Source organism: Chiroxiphia lanceolata, chromosome 20, assembly GCF_009829145.1.
Source record: "Chiroxiphia lanceolata isolate bChiLan1 chromosome 20, bChiLan1.pri, whole genome shotgun sequence".
Taxonomy (NCBI): Eukaryota; Metazoa; Chordata; class Aves; order Passeriformes; family Pipridae; genus Chiroxiphia; species Chiroxiphia lanceolata.
The window spans coordinates 144,026-164,555 of NC_045656.1; the positions used below are offsets into that span (position 1 = coordinate 144,026).

Below are 20,530 nucleotides of genomic sequence, written 5' to 3' on the forward strand. Positions count from 1 at the left end.
GATTCCTGCAAGGCACTTGTATCAGGGTGAATTTATGCTGATACTTTTGGTCTGTGTTTGGCCCTGCCACCTGTGAAAGCTTTGCTCTTTCCCTGCCAAGTTATGGGAAAACAAGTACTGATAAACGGGAAAGTTGTCCTTGAAGAGAGCTTCTTGTATAAACTGTTTTAATTGGTATCCTGTGATTGGTTACTTGTCTGTCAAGGGCATTTGGAGGAGAAAGTGATGATGGAGTGAGGAAGGCTCACCCCCAGACTCAATTAAGATAGACCCCCAAAACACACTGTGCATGCGTGCGGGGATCTCCGAAGTTCTCACGCGTGCGCAGAAGAGATGCACTGACATAACCGGGAGGTGGGACTGAGGGCCTTTGGCTGGGCGGTGCTGGCCACACCTTGGAGGTTGTGGTCTCTCAATTAATTGTTTAAAAAGCAGATAGTGCTTTCTTGCAGGGAGCTAGCTTTACTTCAAGGACAACGTTGCCTTTTGGCGGGGACACTTGCCAACTTGTTAACTTACTGACTCTCCGAGGATGCCGCTTCTACTATGGGTAATTATAGGTATGCTAGGTCGGTAAGATAACTTTATAGGCAACAGCTGGGTAACTGGGGGCTTATTCCTCTCCTCATTCCTCCCTTTTGGGTTTGTTCATTTTCTTGGCCACCTTTTTGTAATAAATATTGGTTTTTTGTTGAGCTAGCAACGGTGTCCGTTTTTTGTGTCTGTATATCTCGGACCTTTTCCCTGATAAAGTAACCCCTCCTCGATACAGCACTTCAATAACCCAAGACTGCCTTGTGCATCTCCCGGGCAGCCCCTTAACCCACAGCCTCCCCTATGGCCCTGCACCCCACCCGTGGGCCCCCAAAGGCCCTCTCGGAGGGCTCTGCAACTCCTTTACGCCTTCAAAGCCCCTCTCACCGAGCCCTGCCCCCTCTCCGTGCCCTCACAGCCCCTCGTACACACATTTCAGGCACTTACAGGCTCTCACTCTTCCCCACCACACCCCTCCTCGGCCTCCGCTCTCTCAGATACTGCGACTCCCCTGGTCCCACTGCCACTTTTAAATGGGTCGCGAAGCCCCGCCCCATGCCCTTATTGGCCCCACTTCGCCTCACGACTCCCCATTGGCTGCATGGGGCCTCATGGGAGCTGCAGTCCCACGGACGCGTGAGGCATCATGGGAGCTGTAGTCTCACCGCCCTCTGCGCCCCCTGTCGGCGGCTCCCGGCACAGCGGTGGACCAGAGCCCCGGGGGTCCGGGAGGGTCCGGGAGGGTCCCGGGACCCCCCGAGCTGGGGCTGCGGCCGACAGCCCGGCCCTGCCACCGCCTCTATGCCTGCAACTGGGATCAGAACAGCACCCGGACCTGCCAGGGTTTGGGGGACACACACACACACACCTGGGGGACATGGACACACACACACCCACCCCTGGGGGACACACACACACCTGGGGACACACGCACACCTTGGACACACACATACCTGGGGACACACATACACCCTTGGAGACACACATACACCTAGGGGACACACACACAGAGGCTGGGACACACACACACCTGGGGGACATGAACACACACCTGGGGACACACCCATACCTGGGAGCACACACACACACCTGGGGACACACACCCCCACTCACCCACCCCTGGGGAACACCCCCACACATCGGGGTGATACTCGCCCCCACCCCCATGTCCCCAGGGCTCCCATCCTCTGACCCCACCACGGCCACTCTGGATGCAGCCGCTGGCCCCGAGCACCTGCTGTCACCTCTAATTGGGTCACATCCTGCCCACGCCGAGGCAGCGGGGTAGGGGCATGTGAGCCCGACAGTCCCGGTGCCTCTGTGTGCCCTGACTGTGTCCCCCCCTCACAGTGACAATGCTATGTCCCCTTCATGAGGCCACCCAGCCTCTGGGGACAAGGACATGGTGGTGGTGGCACCCCCAGTATCCCCAGTGGAGGTGGCAGAGTGGCCACAAGCTGTTGGAGCCAGGGAGCCCCCTCCTGTCTGGGCTTGGATGAGGCAAGCGGGGTCTGGGGGGGGGTGGCAGAAGGATCCCGTCCCCATGGTGGGGGACACTGGGGACACAGACAGCAGATGGTGAGAGGTCACAGTTCTGCTTTACCATGTTGTCGCCCCAGGGAGGGGCAGGCTGGTAGCTCCCCCCGTCCCCCAGCGCAGCCCCCCAGCCCGGGGCCAGGTGGGCACTGCACGTCTGTACATCAGGACCACTCTGCCAGACTCCCGGCACCACCCCAGGGAGGGGGGGAACAGCAGGGACGGGGCACAGGGGGACAAGGGGAGACTCAGTCGGGGGGGGGGGGGTTGCAGTAGGGCTGCACGCGGGGTCCCCCAGCCTTTTTGCCACCCGCCCAAACCCTCTGTAGCCCCAAGCCCTCAACTGGCAGTCGCGGAGTGACTTAATGGGAAAAGGGGGGTTTGGGGCCCCGTGGGAAGCCACGAGCACCAGGTGGGGGGGGATCCATGGGCTGGACCATGGCAGGGGGATGCTGCGGGGCTGGGTGGGAGTGAGGGAAGGCTGTGGGGGCTGTGGGGCAGCAGGGAACTGAATCATGGCCCAGGGATGCTGTGGGCCGCGGCACAGGGATGCTGTGGGGCTGGGGGTTCAGGGGGTGCTGGGAGCGATGCCGTGGGTCCAGGCTCAGTCCGACTAGATGATGAAGCCAGAGAAGGTGCTGTACTTGTTGTTGCCGCCGTGGGCTTTGCCCCTGTCCAGCTTGATGACCACCTCGTCCCCCGCCTCAAGTTGCAGGATGACGCTGTTACTCGCGTAGTCGTAGTTCTGGTCGGCATCCCGTGAAATGGCGCTGGCCAGGACCTGCCCAGGGGACACCGCGGGAACGGCTCAGGGCACGCCCCAGCCCGCGGGGCCGACGGGACACCCCCGGTCCCAGCTCACCCTCAGTCGGAGGATTGCACCCCCCTGGATCCCCACCCATGGGTGAACAGGTCCCGCATGGGTGAGGCTGCTCCGGGCATCCCCCGGAGCCTCTCCCTAACCCAGCGGGCACAGATAAGGGACCACGGCTCTGAGTTTGGGTGGGGGACCGTGGCACAGACATGGTGCTGTGGCACTTGGAATCGGATGCAGGACCACAGCTCTGGGTTCTGATGTGGGACCACAGCTCCGACATGGCACCCCAATCTTGGTTGGGATGCACGACCAGACATGGGACTATCCCTCCAGACTCAGACATGGCACACAGACAGGACCCTAACTCAGGATTTGGATGCAGGACCCCAGCTCAGAGACAGGGCCCCAAATCCAGAGTCAGATGTGGGACCACATCTAGGACACAGGACCCCAGCTCCCAATTCAGATGTGGGATCACAGCTCCAACATGGAACCCAGATCCAGGTTTGGATGAAGGACCCCAGATCAGACACAGGACTCCAACTTCGGATGTGGATGCAGGACCATGGCTCAGATACGGGGCTCCATCTCTGGATTAGGATACAGGACCGTGCCTGGGATGCAGGATCTCATCTCTCAGCCCAACCCCAAACCAACCCACTGAATCCCACACATCCCTCAGTGCTTCCCACAAGCTGAACAAGGACCACAAGCATGTGGCAAGGGTTGAGCTCAAATCCCCCTCAGAGCCCCCCCTCACATGGACCCTAACCCACGGGATGCTCCCCCCACAGTGCTCTCCTGGGAGCCAGGATGTGCTGGGAGGTGCCGGCAGAGCCAGAGGAGCTGTCACCGCCTGGAGAAGCAGCTCCACGGCTGGACCCACTGCCGCTGCAGAATTCTTTGGGTAATCAAATCTCCACCAGCGCCTCACGGGGAGATCGCGGTGCTGGGTGACAGTGACAAGGTGGTTGCTGAAATGCAGAAGCGCTGCGCTGGGAGAAGGTGCCGCTAATTACAGCCGACTAGAATCGGCTCTTAATTGGCTTGTGCTGGGCGGGCAGGCACCGGGGTCTGGGAGCAGCAGGAACGGGAGGACTGTGCCCACAGAGTCCTGTCCTTTGCCCCCAGGACAGGGGTCCTGGGGTCTGCTGCTCCTCGGGGATGCAGATGCACCGACCCGAGCCCACGGGCAGCGATGGTGTGGACAGATGCTGTTAACTCTGGAACCTACTGATGGCCCAGCTGGGGATCCCATAGGATTTGCTCTCACCCCACCCAGCCTCGTGCCACCACCAGAACTGTCACTCTGTTCAAAGCCACCCTGTGTCTTCCCCACCACCCTGAGTGTCCCCAGGAAATCTCCATCGGTCGCAGTACCGCAATCTCCAGGGGACGCTGCCTCTCCCAAGGAAGAGGAGAGGGGGAAGAAACAGGAGAACCAGGAAAAAACAGGTTTGGTGCCAGGTTCTTGCCATGGACCCCCCCCCCCGTGGCAGCCGGCGCCGCCTGGTGCCATCCGTCTTCCCTCGTTAAGGAGCTGCCTCCTCACTGCTTGCCTGCCAGCCCTTCCCTAACCAGGGAAGATAAATGGCAGCGCTGGGCCCAGACTCCCGGCACCACGCTGGCAACAGGAGGGGGGGCTTCCACCCACCCCCGATGGCCTCACCCCCCTTGTCCTGTTCTGCGTCTCAGTTTCCCCGTGACACAGCTATGAGGTGGGAGCCCCGGGGATGACACAGTCCCAGCCCCGACTGTGCTGTGCCCGCTGCCCCTGACCCCAGTGATGGCGCTAGGGGTGTCCCTGGCCTTGGGGCAGTTCCCAAGGCGGTGAGCTGCACCCAAGGGTTTTCTGAGGGTGATGAGGGGCAGTGGGGTGCTCCCATGTCTAGGTCGAGCCACTCACGGTGACACTTGGGGCCTCAGGCACATCGTGTGCCCCACGTGCCATGGCCACCATGGCCCAGGACCCCAAAGGTATGGTAGCAGGCTCCCCCCAGACTCCCAAGTGCAGTAGCAGGTGCCCCTCAGGATCCCTGGGCACGGCCCTGGGAGCCCTCCAGGACCCTCAGATATTGTGGTGGGTGCCCTCCCAGCACCCCTGGGCACAGCAGTGGGTGCCCCCCCTCAGACCCTCTGGGCACAGCAGTGGGTGCCCCCCCTCAGACCCCCTTAGCCCAGCACTGGGTGCCCCCCCCAGGCCTCCTGGGCATGGCAGATGGTGCCCCTCAAGGCCCTTGGGTGCAGCAGAAGGTGCCCCCCTGGCCCCCCAGACAGGGCAATGGGTGCCCCCAGGTCCACCTGGCAGGTCCCTGTGTGCCCTTGGGGACTGTCCCCACTGGGGTCTCCTGGGGCTGTGACCCACCCTGAGCCATGGACGGCCCTCATCCCACCATTGGGACCCCAAAGCCACCTGGTGCCACCCCCCTGTCCATCCGTCTGTCTGTCCATACATCTCCCCCCTCCCGCTGCCCCTCGCCTCAGCTATGGGCTAATACAAATAATAAATAATGCTAATTAAGCACCAGCAGCAGCTCCCCTGGCTCTCATTAACTCCAGCCCTGACACAAGGGTGATGGGCTGCCCCCAAACCGGCAGCACGAGTGGAAATTTGGGGGCCCCCCCCACATCCTGACTCCCTCCAAAGGTGCCAGATCAATGCTTATCCGCGCGTGTGGGTGTGGCACTGAGGGTTGGTTCTCCCCATTGCTAGGTGAAGTGGGTAGACCTGTTCCCGGCGACAGGACTTAAGAGCCGGAGCGTCTGGGCTGACCCCAGCAGCAGGAAGACCTGTTGCCGGTAAGGGGACTTGGAGCCTGAGCACCCGGGTGGGCCCCAGTGGAGGGTAGACTTGTTGCCGGCGACGGGACTTGGAGCCTGAGGCCAGGGCTCGTCACGCCAGGCCGCCTGCCCAGCGGCGGGTAGACCTGGTCTCCGACCCCAGCCGGTGTCCGAGCTGGGGACTCCGACCCCTGGTCTCCAAACCCCGTGGGTAGAGCTCCTGTCCAGATCCGGCAGCTAGAGCTGGTCCAAGGGCTCAGCGAGGGCCCTTGGCTGGCGCCAAAGCGCTGCGATTTCCGGCCGGTGCTCCGAGCGTGGCACCGAATTCACAGAGCGAGCAGACGGCGTGCAACTGCTAAATCCGTCGATTGGCGCGCCGGTGTGCCCTTCCGGACCCACCCTGACCTCCCTGATTTCCCACAGTTCTTAGCGAGTCCTTCCAGCGGGCATGCTCCGTTGAGTTCTCTCTCCGGGGGCTTACTGTGGAGACTCCATCTCCCGTGGCCCTTTGCGGCAGACTTCCTCTCCGGCGTTAAGCCTTTCCCCAGCCCTGAGGGTGAAAGAAGAGACGTTCTCTGCGGGGCGGGGAAACAGGGAGAGTAACTCGGACTCTGCCTAGGTGGCATGGCTGTGGCCGCCTCGGCTCCGCTGCCGAGGCGCGCAGCCGGTAGAACTGTCACCTGTGCACAGCAGGTAGACCTCTTGTCCAAAACCAGCGGGTAGACCTGGTGTCCCAGTGCAGCAGGGTTCATTGGCTAGACCCGCTTTCTGAGTCAGGCAGCTAGACCTGGTTCCGAGGGCTTAGCCGAGGCCCTCAGCGGGCACCGAGGCACTGTGCTTTCTGCCCAGTGCTCTGAGTGGGAAAGAAACGGCATTGTCTGCGGTGCAGGTAAAGAGGGGGAGTAGCTTGGACTCTCATAGGCGGGAGTAACTATGACTCTCTTAGGGCGGGAGTAACTATGACTCTCTTAGTAGTAAGAGGGCTCTACGTTACTGACTGGGCGCAGCTGCAGAGGTCGCACCTCCACGCGGTCCCGCCGGATGCCCGTAAAGGGTAACGAAGTCGACCTCTGCCCCAGGTTTGGAGGGGTGGCGTTTGAGCCTCTCTCTCCCTGTCGCTGGCCTCACCACCCAGTGGCAGTATAAACCGGTGAAACCCATTTTTGGTGACAACTCGTTTGAGTCTGTTACCCAACCCCTGCCCACGGGGTAATTAGTTGGGCAAGGCCGGCAGTTATACTTGTATGCTGTCGGCTTCTGTCTCCCTCTACCGGACGGCGTAATGTCCTATCGTGCGAGCTGACCGAACGCACGATAGTACCAGGTCAAAGGTGTTCTGCGGAGACCATGAGACCGCCTCCGAATGTGGTAGGCACGCCATGCTGATCGAGGGCATCCCTGATTCTGGTAGCGGTTGTGCCTCCCTCCAGGCCCTGACCCACGGGGTGGTTAGCTGGGTAAAAGTCAGCAGATGCTCCGGGGGGTAGCCCTGCCTGACTTATGTGACTCCTCTACCGGCCGGGTACCGCCTGATGTCAGCAACCGGGGGCATGTCTCGGGTTGTCCTCTGCATCTGTTGCAGTTCAAGGCTCCCTGGTTTCAACCCAGGCGGTCTGGATCTTGTGGAGATGTATGGCAATTCCAGATTCATGTCTCTGGTACTGGCGGTATCCAAGACACAGTGGGAACTCGTAATGATTATAACAACTCATTGTGTGGTCATGGGTGGAAGGCGTATCGGTGGACGGGCCACTGTCACTTAACCCGGAAAAGGGATGCACTTTGTGTGTTCGTATAAGTAGGTGGCATGGCTGTGGCCGCCTTGGCTCAGCTGCCGAGGTGCCGGCGGGTAGACCCGGCGTCCGAGCCCCGTGGGTAGACCTGGCGTCCGAGCCCGTCGGGTAGACCTGGTGTCCGAGCCCGGCGGGTAGACCTGGTGTTCGAGCCCGGCGGGTAGACCTGGTGTCCGAGATCGGCGGGTAGACCTGGTGTCCGAGCCCGGGGGGGTAGACCTGGTGTCCGAGCCCGGCGGGTAGACCTGGTATACGAGCCAGGCAGGTAGACGTGCTGTCTGAGTTTTTCAGGTTGACCAGTTTTCCCACTTGAGCACACCTGGCCTGTGTCCCGCCGGGTGCCGGCGAGCATCAGGTCTACCCGGTTCCGGGGCCGGTCGCTTCCGGCTCCGCGGCCGCAGACGGCAACCTGTGCCCCGCGGTTGTCCTGGCGCAGGGCAACCAGGTTCTACCAGGGCTCCAGCGGGACTTAGGCACCCGTCGGCATTTTCGGGGTAGACCTGTTCTCGTGGCCGGCCCTGGAAGTTGGGCAAGGGGTTGCTGTTGGACGCTGCCTCCGGTTAGGTCCTGGTGAAAGGTGGCCTGCTCTCGCACGCCTCCCCGCTGAGGAGCCTTGAGCTGCTTTGGAGGCGCGGCGGGGCCAGGACGCGTCTGTCCGTACCATGGGCAGGGGTTGCAGAGCAGTGCGGGTTCCGAGGGCACCGCTTGCCCACGTCCGCTGCAAAGTGCGGCCTTCGGCACGTGCCACAGGCCAGCACCCCACAAGCAGCAGGAAGACCGGCGAGAAAGCCACGGGGCTCTCAGTCGGCTTCCTCAGGCGGCCCGATGATGGGAGGAAGACGAGAGCCAAGCGAAAGTGCAGCAGGGAGTGTGGGACTGGGACGGCCAAGGGGCACACGGGGGCCTAGCAGCTTCCAGCCCGAGCCAGTGGAGGCTGCCGGTTCCCCGAGGGCCCTGGGCGAAGGCGGTTAGGGCGGTGAGGTGTCGTCATCTCGTCCTTCCGGTGGCCGACCTTAAGCTGGCGCCTGTCCGGTGGCGGGTATTGTTATGGGCAGTTGGCGGCTGGGGCTCGGGTGGCCGAGCCAGCACGGGCTTTTTCCGGCCGCCTCCTGAGAGCCCCAAAGATGGCCCAGGCCTAGGTGGTGGTGCCCTGTCCTCCACTGACGACTGCGGCAGTGCCGGTGGCGTGCTGGGGACTGGCGGTGGGTGTGTGGCCTTGCCTGGGCCCGGCCGGTTGCTGGAGGGGCTCAGTGACGGGACTGCCCATTGTAGGGTGAGGCAGCACCCTTGGCGCGCCTTGGCTCTTTTGTTCGTTCCCCCTTCCTTGGCCCTCAACCGGGGACCCACCGAGCGGGCCGAAGGTGGCAGTGCCAGCCGGCCAGGGTGGCCAGCGGTCGCACCTGCAGACCGAGAACCTGACAGAGTTGCCGGAAGCCCTGGGGACGATGGCCGGTGGCGGGTGAGGCGGCGGCACCTCACCCCTCCCTCCTCTTCGGCCGGTGCCAGAGTCAGGGGAAGGGCACGAAAGGGCACCACCAGGAGTGGAGCGTGTGGCTTAATTTGTCTCAACACGGGAAACCTCACCCGACCTGGACACGGACAGGATTGACAGATTAAGAGCTCTTTCTCGATTCCGTGGGTGGTGGTGCATGGCCGTTCTTAGTTGGTGGAGCGATTTGTCTGGTTAATTCCGATAACGAACGAGACTCTGGCATGCTAACTAGTTACGCGACCCCCGAGTGGTCGGCGTCCAACTTCTTAGAGGGACAAGTGGCGTTCAGCCACTCAAGATTGAGAAATAACAGGTCTGTGACGCCCTTAGATGTCCGGGGCTGCATGCGCGCTACACTGACTGGCTCAGCTTGTGCCTACCCTCTGCCGGCAGGCGCGGGTAACCCGTTGAACCCCATTCGTGATGGGGATTGGGGATTGCAATTCTTCCCCGTGAACGAGGAATTCCCAGTAAGTGCGGGTCATAAGCTCGCGTTGATTAAGTCCCTGCCCTTTGTACACACCGCCCGTCGCTACTACCGATTGGATGGTTTAGTGAGGTCCTCGGATCGGCCCCGGTGGGGTCGGCCACGACCCTGCCAGAGCATCGAGAAGACGGTCGAACTTGACTATCTAGAGGAAGTAAAAGTCGTAACAAGGTTTCTGTGGGTGAACCTGCGGGAGGATCATTACCGGGGGGCTGCGAGGCCGGCGGTGGCATGTGCCGTGCCACGTCTCGTCGCGCTTGCTAGCTGAAACGCTCGGTTCCTGCCGGCGCCGCCCAAGCTCGCGGCGGGGTACACCGCTTCCTGTCAAGCCATGCGCTGCACCCAGGCAGGCGAGAGAGAAGGAACAGGGTGGCCAAGGCGCGCAGCCCACTTGGGGGGAGAAGCAGCCCCAGCCGGTGACGAGTGCCGCACGCCCACCACCGTGCATGCAGGTGGGGCCCTCCTTGCTTGACCGCGTGGCGCGGCCACGCGGCTGAAGGTCGGCAGCTGCACACTCGCCGCCCCAGAGGCTGGTCCTCCCCTCCGCGCCGCTCCGTCACTGGTCCGTTCCCCGCCAGAGAGCAGGGCACGGTCGGCCGGCCGGAGCCCTCGTCCCCACCAGAGAACACGGGTGGGCGGCGCCGCCGAACGCCGTCTGCGCTGGGTTCCTTCCCCGTGCGGCTCCGAGTTGGCCCGAACCTGCAACCCTCTCCTCTGCGCCGGCCCGCTGGCTGCGGGTGGGAGGGGTCCCCGATGGGGCCACTGCCGGAAGGCGCGCCACGCCCCTCCTTCTCATCTTTTGCTGCTCGGCGGCTGGCGGCCTGCTGCCGCCGCTGTGCCCCACCCATTGGCACCTCGGTCGCTTCCCTGTCCTCCCCGTGCGTGCGGGGGGGCTCGGAACCATAAACCCTAACCCCAACCCTAACCCTAACCCTATCTGTGTGCCATTGGACACTTTGTGATGTCATGGCCTATCCTCTCCATTCCAGAACAGCCCCAAAATGAAAGGACCAACACCCCACACTCTTACAGTGCCACCTTACCAATGTGCCATGTGCCTTTTTGTGATGTCACGTCCTACCCTCTCCATTCCAGAATGGTCCCTGGAACCCAAAGAACTAACGTCCCACAATGTCACAGTGCAGTTCGGCATGAGTGCCATAGGCCCCTTTGTGATGTCATGGCCTATTCTCTACTTTCCAGAATGGTCCCTAGCAACCAAAGAACACACACCCCACAATGTCACAATGCCGCCACACCGCTTTGCCATGGTGCCCCTTATGATGTCACGACCTATCCTCTCCATTAGACTATGGACCCTGGAAATGAAAGAAACAACCCTACAGCCCAACAGTGCAGGCCCCCTGTGTGCCATGGCGCCCCTTTTGATTTCACAACTATCCTCTCCATTCTGGAATCGCCCAGGGCAACCAAAGAACCAACACCCCACAATGTCACAGTGAAGTCCAACCCCTGTGCCATGGGCCTCATTGTGATATCACAGCCTATCCTCTCCATTCCGGAATAGCTTCTAAAAAACCAAGAACCAATGCCCCAAAATGTCACAGTGCAGCCCCATAAGTGTTCAATGGGCTCCTTTGTGATGTCACAGCCTCTCCTCTCCATTCTGGAATGGCCTCTGGACACATGCCCCACTCCCCAAAATTGCAGCCTTTCCTAGGAGCCGTGGGCCTCATTATGATGTCACGGCCTATCCTCTCCATTCCACAATGGCCTCAGGAGACAAAAGAACCAGCGTCTCACAATGCAACAGTGCAGCCTCACCCGTGTGCTTTGGGTCCCTTTGTGATGTCACGGTCTATCCTCTCCATTCCAGAATAACCCTGGGAACCAAAGAACCAACACCCCACAACGCCATGGACAGCCCCATCCGTGTGCTACTGGCCACATTGTGATGTCCCGGCCTATCCTCTCCGTTCTGGAATGGCCACTGGAAACCAAAGAACCAATGCCACACAAGCCCACAGTGCAGTCCCAGTTGTGTGGCATGGGCCCCTTTGTGATGTCACGGACTATCCTCTCCATTCTGGAATGGCCCCTGGCAACGAGAGAAACAATGCCACACACCCCCACAATGCAGCCCAACCCATGTGCCATGGACCACTTTGTGATGTCATGGCTTATCATCTCCACTCCGGAATGGCCCCTTGCAACCAAAGAACCAGCTCCCCACACCTGCACAGTGCAGTCTTACCAGTGTGCCATGGCCCCCTTTGTGATATCACGGCCTATCCTCTCCATTCCATAATAGCCTCTGGAAACCAAAGAACCAACACCCCACACCCCCAAAATGCAGCCCCACCTGTGTGCCATAGTCCCCTTTCTGATGTCACAGTCCATCTTCTCCATTCCAGAATGGCCCCTGGCAACCAAAGAACCAACGTTACAATCCCAAACATTCCAACCCCATCCATGTGCCGTGGGCCCCTTTGTGATGCACCTGTCCTCTCCATTCCAGAATGTCACCTGGTGACCAAAGAAACAGTGCCCCACACCAGCACAGTGCAGCCCCAACTGTGTTCCACAGGCCTCTTTGTGATTTCACAGCCTATCCTCTCTATTCTGAAGTCGTCCATGTCTACCTGTTTCGGCCACATCCTTTTCTTTTCCTGAGAGGAAGTTTTTTCCCCACGGGACACCTTGTGGAGGGCTAAGAGAGAGAGACTGGTCCATCTCAGAGCGAGGTATTCTGCCTTCGAGACCACCTGTGGAAGAGGACTCTTTCACTGCTGGCTGCGAAGCCATCGGTGGCTGCAAGCACGCGTGGCTGCAAGCAGATCTTGAGCTCCCGGGACATTTAACCTTCAGTGCCCCCCACCCCCCCGGGTTGTCGTGGGTTTCTCCCCCCCCACCTGTGGAATTGGGACTTTGTTTTATTTCTTCTGAAAGTCTTTGATTATACCATTTCTTGTTTATTCAGATTTTGTTAATAAAAAACTGTTCTTTTCCTTTTCCATAATTCCACATGAAGTTTCTTAATTTCTAAGTTCTAATCTTGTTAAACTAAGACACCTCTCCACTCCAGAAGGGCCCTTGGCAACTAAAGAAACAAAGCCAGATGCCCCTACACTGCAGGTGCATCTATGTTCCACGGTTCCCTGTGTGATGTCACATTCCGTTACAACCGCCTATCCTCTCCATTCCAGAACTGCCGTTGACAACCAAAGAAGCAACGCCCCTGTCTTAGGTTTACTTTTTCTAAAAGAAACAAAACCTGGAATTTTTTCCCCTGCACCACTGTGAAAGAAAGGTGTTCAACGAGGGAGGGGGAGGTGGTGGCTAGAGTGATTCACACACACACAAAAGAGCTCACCGGTAGCCTCACATTCCAAGCTAATTGGCCACAGAAGACCTGGGAGGGGGAAGTGTGGGGGGTTTTTTCTCCCAGGGAAACTGTAACTCTTCACTTTTGCCCTGACTCAAGGAAGGTGTGTGTGTGGAGGGGAAGCTCCAGGATTCATTTTCTTTTCGGCCGGGTCATCTGGCTGCCTTTGGTCCCAGTTTGCCTCCATTCTCTTGCACTCTTTTCTGCTCATGGCCCAGACTTGCCTGGGATTTCATTAGAGTAGTGCCATCTAGGCCGGACACTTCCATAGAGCCCTCTCTCCTCAGTTTTCCTCTGCACACCTTGCTTAGTCCATGCTGCAGTCTCTGGGGATTGTGCCTCCAAAGTTTGCAGAGGGGTCTTAGGAGGTGACAGGTGCCCAGAGGCCTTTTGTACAGACAGCTCCACTCTTTGTTCCCACGGATGGCAGGTCGACCTGTGTAACCATCCCCTCCCTGCGCTCAGCGCACCGCAGCCAAGCCCTCGGCAGTTTGTGCCATGGTCCAGCTGGCCACGGGTGAGCTACTGCAGAGCTCCCCCAGAGACCCAACACCGCCCCCTGATGGTCGTGGTTAGAATTGCTCTGAAAGGCAAAAAGAGCTGGGTTTGGGTGGGAATTTGGGTGCAGGATTGTTGTTTGTTTTTTGTTCTTTTGGTGTGCTACCTACAGACATATATCCTTCAATAAAAGGCTGGGTGTTTTTATCTTTCTCCACATTTCCGCAACTGGAGCCTCTTAATTTCGGATTTACAATTGCTTAGAGGGGGAAGCTTGGTCTTCCTCATAGCTTACCCTCCTTAGCAAACACTTCTGTCTCATTGAAGTGAAACATAATTGGTGCCCAATGTGGGGATCCAAGAGAGGAAAGGTGTAAAAGGAATAACTGCCTTTGCGTGATTTACACGCGTATGGAACCTGTAGGCTTGGGGTTGTTGCTTTCGTTTGGCACATAACTATGCCAAGAGGCCTGTCCCATCTCGGTTTGTTTCAGCTCAGATATTAAGGCCCTCATTGTGATAAGTACCTTCGAATTTGTGCATTAGATTTATGAAACCACAAATTTAGCACCTGTGAATCTCATCCAGGATATGTCCTAAAGGATGCACTCCTGCTCTAGCCTAAATTACTTCCTCTGGAGATGTCTCGGTTTAATGAGACAGAAGTGTTTGCTATGGAGGGGGAGTTATGAGGACGACAAAGCTCCTCCCTCTAAGCAATTTTAAATCAGAAATTAAGAGGCTCCAGTTGAGGAAATATGAAGAAAGAAAAGATAACTGCCCTTTATTAAAGGATATATGTGTATAGGCAGCACAACAAAAGAACAAAAACCCAAACAACAATCCTGCACCCAAGATTCCCACTAAAAGCAGTTCAGTACTTTTTGCCTTTTGGAGCAATTCTAACCATGACCAGCAGGGGGCACTGTTGGATCACTGGAGGAGCAGAGCCTGCAGTTGCTCTATCGCGGTCAGCAGGGGGCACTGTTGGGCTCTGGCAGCTGCCGAGTGGGCCTCCCTGTGCACGTGAGGAGCCAAATGGAGACCCCCCCACACACACTCTGAAAAGGGGAAGGAGAAACTGGAAAGGGGGTTCTTCCTATGGATTCATGCTGTCAATGGCTGGCTCTGGCTGGGATCCCTCTCTTCAGTGATGGGTACAAGCTGCTGCCAACACGGGAACGGAGCAGGGGAGGGGCTGCCTTTTCCCTCAAAAGTTCCTCTGCGGATGACCCAGATGATTCATAATGTAACAGTGCAGGACCACAGGTGGGCCATGGCCCCTTTTTGATGTCACAGCGTATCCTCTCCAGTCTGAAATGGCCCCTGGCAACCAGAGAACCAACGACCCACAGTGTAACAGTGCAGCTCCACCCGTGTGCCGTGGACCTATTTGTGATGTCATGGAATGTCGTTTTCTTTCCGGAATGGCCCCAGTCAATCAAAGAAAAAAAGCCACACTCCACCATGTTGCAGCCCCACCCATGTGCTATGGGTCCCTTTGTGATGTTACAGATAATTCTCTCCATTCCGTAACGGCCCCCAGACACCAAATGCTCCACATGCCCACCATGCAACCATACCTATGTCCTCCTTTGTGATGTCATGGTCTATGCTCTCCATTCAGGAATGGGCCCTGGCAACCTAAGACTGGCTGCCCCCAACATCAAAGTGCAGCCCCACTCGTGTGCCATGGGCCCCTTTTTGATACCATGGTCTGTCCTTTCTGTTTTGGAATGGCCTCTGGCAACCAAAGAAATACCACCTCACACCCCACAGTGCAATCTAACCCATGTGCCTTTGGCCTGTTTGTGATGTCAAGGCCTATCCTCTCCATTCCAGAATGGCCCCTGGCAACAAAAGCACCAACACCCCACAGTGTCACAGTGCAGCCCCACCCATGTGCCATGGGCCCCTTTTTGATGTCACAGCTGATATTCTCCATTCCAGAATGGCACATGGAAGCCAAGACCAACAAACCACAATGTAAGAGTGAGGCTCCACCAGTGTGCCATGGGCCCCTTTGTGATGTCACAGCCTGTTCTCTTCATTCTGGAATGGCACCTGGAAGCCATAGAACCAACGCCCCACAATGAATAGTGCAGCCCTACCAGTGTGCCATAGACCCCTCTGTGATTTCATGGCCTATCCTCTCCATTCTGGAATGGTCCCTAACAAACAAAGAACACAAGCCCAACTCCCTCACATTGCAGCCACACACATGAGCCACAGGCCCCTTTCTGATGTCACGGTCTATCTTCTCCATTCCTGAAAGGCCCCTGGCAACCAAAGAACCAAGACCTAGCAAAGACCCACCCTTGTGCCATAGGCTTCTTTGTGATATCACAGCCTATCTTCTCCATTTCAGAATAGCCCCTCGCAACCAAAGAACCAACACCCTGTCCTATGGTCCCTTTGTGATGTCACAGTCTGTACTCTTCATTCCTAAAATGTCCTCTGGAAACCAAAGAACACAGGCTCCACTCCTCCACATTGCAACCCCACCTTAGTGTCATGGGCCCCTGTGTGATTTCAGTGCCTATCCTCTCCATTCCAGAATGGCCCCTGGCAACCAAAGAACCAACGCCCTACAATATAACAGTGTAGCTTCACCTGTGTGCCGTGGGTCCCTTTATGCTGTCACTGCCTATACTCTCAATTCCAGAACATCCCCTGGAAACCAAAGAACCAATGTCCTACAATGTAATAGTGCATCCACACTATGCCATGGGCCCATCTCACGCTTCATGGCCTATACTCTCCATTCCGGAATTGTCCCTGGAAAACAAAGAACACACAACCTGCACACCCACAATGCAACCCAGCCCAAGTGCCAATGGTCTCTGGAAACCAATGAAACAACGCCCCACACCTCCACACTACAGCCCCACTTGCGTGCCATAGGCCCCTTTGTGATGTCACGGTCTATCCTCCCCATTCCAGAATAGCCCCTGGCAACCAAAGAACCAACACCCCACAATGTCATAGTGTAGCCCCACTCATGTGCCATGGACCCCTTTGTGACGTCGTGGTCTATCCTCTCCGTTCTGGAATGGCCCCTGGTAAGCAAAGAACCAACACCTTACACCCTCACAGTGCAGCCACACGCTTGTGCTATGGGCCCCTCTGTGATGTCACAGTCTATCCTCTCCATTCCAGAATGGCCCGTGGCAACTAGGGAACTAATGCCCCACATCCCCACAATGTAGCCACACCTTGTCCCATGCGCCCCTTTGGTTTGTCATGGTCTATCCTCTCCATTCCAGAATGGCTTCTGGCAACCAAAGAACCAACACACCATGATATCAGAGTGCAGCCCGACCCTTGTGCCATGGGCCCCTTTGTGATGTCATGGCATATCCTCTCCATTCTGGAATGGCCATTGCAACCAAAGAACGCACACCCCACAGTATAACTGTGCAGCCCCTCCAGTGTACCATGGGCCCCTTTGTGATGTCACGGCCTATCCTTTACTTTCCAGAATGGCCTCTGGAAACCACAGGACACATGCCCCACCATGTAACACTGCAGCCCCACTGGTGTGCCATAGGTCCCTTTCTGATGTCACTGCCTATCCTCTCCATTCCGGAATGGGCCAGGGCAACCAAAGAAACGACACCCCACGCCAGCACAGTGCAACCCCACCTGTGTGCCATGGGCCCGTTTTTGATATCATGGCCAGTCCTCTCTGTTCTGGAATGGCTCTGGAAACCAAAGAACCAACACTCCACACCACCACAGTTCACAACATCCATGTGCCATGGGCATCTCTGTGATCTCACTGCCTATCCTCTCAGTCCCAAGATAGCTCCTGGAAACCAAAGAACTACTGCATCACACCTCCAGAGCACAAACGAAACCATGTTCCATGTGTCCCTTTGAGATGTAATGGCCTATCCTCTCCATTCAAGAACAGCCCCTGGCAACCAAAGAACCAACACCCCACAATGTCATAGTGTAGCCCCACCCATGTGCCATGGGCCCCTTTGTGATGTCACGGCCTATCCTCTCCATTCCAGAATGGCCCCTGGCAACAAAAGAACTAACACCCTACAGTGCCAAAGTGCAGCCCCACTGTCTTAGTTTAACAAGATTACAGCCTAGAAATTAAGAAACTTCAGGTGGAAGTGTGGAAAAGGAAAAGAAACAGCTTTTTATTAACAAACTCTGAATAAACAACAAATGGTGCAATCAAAAACTTTCAGAAGAAAAAAAGTAAGGTCCCAGTTCCCCAGGTGGGGGGGAGAAACCCATGGCAACCTGGGGCTGGGTGGGGGGAAAGCAGGACTGTCCCGGCGGTTAAACGGTTGCTCGCAGCCATGTGTGCTCACAGCCAGCACTGAAAAAAAAGTCCTTTTTCCCACAGACAGTCAGAAGGCAGAATACCTCACTCTTAGATGGGTCGGTCTCTCTCTCTCGGTCATTTTCCGCAAGGTGTCCCATGGGGAAAAAAACCTTCCTCTCAGGAAAAGAAAAGAAGGCGGCAGAAACCAGGCTCCCCACTCTGTCTGGTTCATGCCAAACCCAAAAACCCCCAATCAGCAGACTCCCAGCCATCCCTGTGGCCACCGTGTTTCCCGAGAGTTCTTGCCCTCCCCCTGCTCCCACGCTGCCCAGTGTGTGCGGCTTTGCTCCGTTCCCCCCCATCCCCGGAAGAAACAGAAGGGGGGGAGGCATTGGGAAAAAATTCCAAGATTTTTTTTCAAACCTATGACACCATCCACCCCAGAATTTTCCATACTAACATGCTATATCGGATTCAAATTTTCCAACCACATACATACATACATACGTACATTACCCCAACTACATACATATTACAAATATTTACATACAAATACAGGCACAATGTTATGGGATATTCACCCAAAAATGAGGTCCCCTTGAGGTATACACTGTGTTTCTCCATCTTCCAGCATTACCCACCACATGCTACCTGATCCTTCAGCAAAAACAATGCCATGAATGGGTTTGCCTTTGCTCGAGGCAGGATTAATCCAAACTGTTTTACCTAATATACCTCTCAAGTGAATTACTGGGACTTTGTCCCCATCTATGGTGTGAAGGGACTCTGACTGGGCAGGGCCAGCTCGACTGACAGAGCCTCTAGTATTGACTAACCATGTAGCCTTTGCTAGGTGCTGATCCCAGTGCTTGAAAGTCCCTCCACCCAACGCCTTCAGGGTGGTTTTCAACAGTCCATTACACTGTTCAACCTTCCCCGCAGCTGCTGTATGGTATAGGATGTGGTACACCGACTTGATGGCATGCTCTTTCGCCCAGGTGGTATCTAAGCTGTTCTTGAAATGGGTCCCATTATCTGACTCAGTTTGCTCTGGGGCGCCATGTCACCACAGGACTTGCTTTTCAAGACCCAGGATGGTATTTTGGGCAGTAGCGTGGGGCACCAGATGCGTCTGTAGCCATCCAATGATGGCTTCCAGTATGGTGAGCACATAGCGCTTACCTTGCCGGGTTTGTGGCAGTGTGATGTAATCAACCTGCCAGGCCTCCCCGTACCTATACTTATTCCAATATCCACGATACCATAGGGGCTTCAGTCTCTTAGCCTGTTTAATGGCAGTGCATGTCTCACAATCATGGATAATCTGGGAAATAGCGTTCATGATTAAGTCCACCCCTCAGTCTCATGCCCATCTACAGGTGGCATCTCTGCCCTGATGGCCTGAGGCATCATGGGCCCACCGTGCTAGGAACAACTCTCCTTTGTGCTGCCAGTCCAGATCCACCTGTGACACCCTGACTTGTGCATCTCGGTCTGCCTGTTCATTGTTGTGATGTTCCTCATTGGCTTGATTTTTGGGCACATGGGCATCTACGTAGCAGACTCTCACAATCAACTTCTCTACCCGTGTAGCAATGTCTTGCCACATATCAGCGGCCCAGATGGGTTTCCCTCTACATTTCCAGTTGGTCTTCTTCCATCTGTCCAACCACCCCCACAGAGCATTGGCCACCATCCAAGAATCAGTGTAGAGGTAAAGCCTTGGCCACTTCTCTCATTCAACAATGTCTAATGCCAGCTGGACAGCTTTGACCTCTGCGAATCAACTCAATCCCTCTTCCCCTTCAGTAGCTTCTGCAGTTTGTCATGTGGGGCTCCATACAGCTGCTCTCCGTTTTCAGGTTGTTCCTACAACGCGACAGTAACCATCAGTGAAAAGGGCATAGTGTGTTTCTCCCTTGGGCAGTTGATTGTATGGTGGAGCTTCCTCAGCCCATACCACTGGCTCGTCTTCTTCTTCATCTGCTAGACTGAAGTGTTCAACTTCAGGCCAGTTCATGATGATTTCTAGGATCCCAGGGCGATTCGGGTTTCCGATTCAGGTGCACTGCATGATCAAAGCAATCCACTTGCTCCATGTAACATCAGTGGCATGATGTGTAGAGGGCACCTTTCCCTTGAACATCCAACTCAGCACGGGTAGTCAAGGTGCCAGGAGGAGCTGTTCTTCTGTGTCAATCTTCTCTGAGGCAGTTTGTACTCCTTTATAAGCTGCTAGGATCTCCTTCTCTGTTGGGGTGTAGTTGGTTTCAGATCCTCTGTAGCTTTGGCTCCAGAATCCAAGTGGGCAGCCTCGAGTCTCGCCAAGCACTTTTTGCAAGAGTCTCCAGGAAAGACCCTTGTCCCCAGCTGCAGAGTAGAGTACATTCTTCATATTTGGTCCTGTCCTGACTGGCCCAAGGGCTACAGCGTGGGCAATCTCCCGCTTCACCTGTTCAAATGCTTGCTGCTGTTTGGGGCCCCAATGGAAATCATTCAAGTAGAGAGGGCTTACTATCTGACTGTACTCAGGGATGTGCATCCTCCAGAAACCTGCGGTGCCCAGGAAGGCTTGCGTTTCCTTCTTGTTGGTCGGTGGGGCCATTGCTGTGATCTTATTGATGACTTCTGTCAGAATCTAATGACGTCCATCTTGCCTCTTCACCCCCAGGAACTGGATCTCTTGGGCAGGTCCCTTGACTTTACTCTTTTTGACAGCAAAAACAGCTCCCAGGAGAATCTGGATGATTTTCTTTCCTTTCTCAAAAACCTCCCCCCATACAATGATGTCATCAATATACTGCAGGTGTTCTGGGGCCTCACCCTTCTCTAGTGTAGTCTGAATCAGTCCGTGGCAGATGGTGGGACTGTGTTTCCACCCCTGGGGCAATCAGTTCCAGGTGTACTGCACACCCCTCCAGGTGAAAGCGAACTGTGGCCTGCACTCTGCTGCCAAGGGGA

The 20,530-nt window shown here is 56.6% G+C and overlaps 1 protein-coding gene across 1 annotated transcript; it reads left to right on the plus strand.

Moving 5' to 3' along the window:
* The first annotated feature begins 9,001 nt into the window (after positions 1 to 9,001).
* LOC116796865 lies at positions 9,002 to 9,708 on the plus strand. The gene has a single exon (XM_032707849.1). It carries the CDS (start codon positions 9,175 to 9,177, stop codon positions 9,706 to 9,708), a length of 534 nt encoding a protein of 177 aa, XP_032563740.1. The 5' UTR covers positions 9,002 to 9,174.
* The last annotated feature ends 10,822 nt before the right edge of the window (positions 9,709 to 20,530 follow it).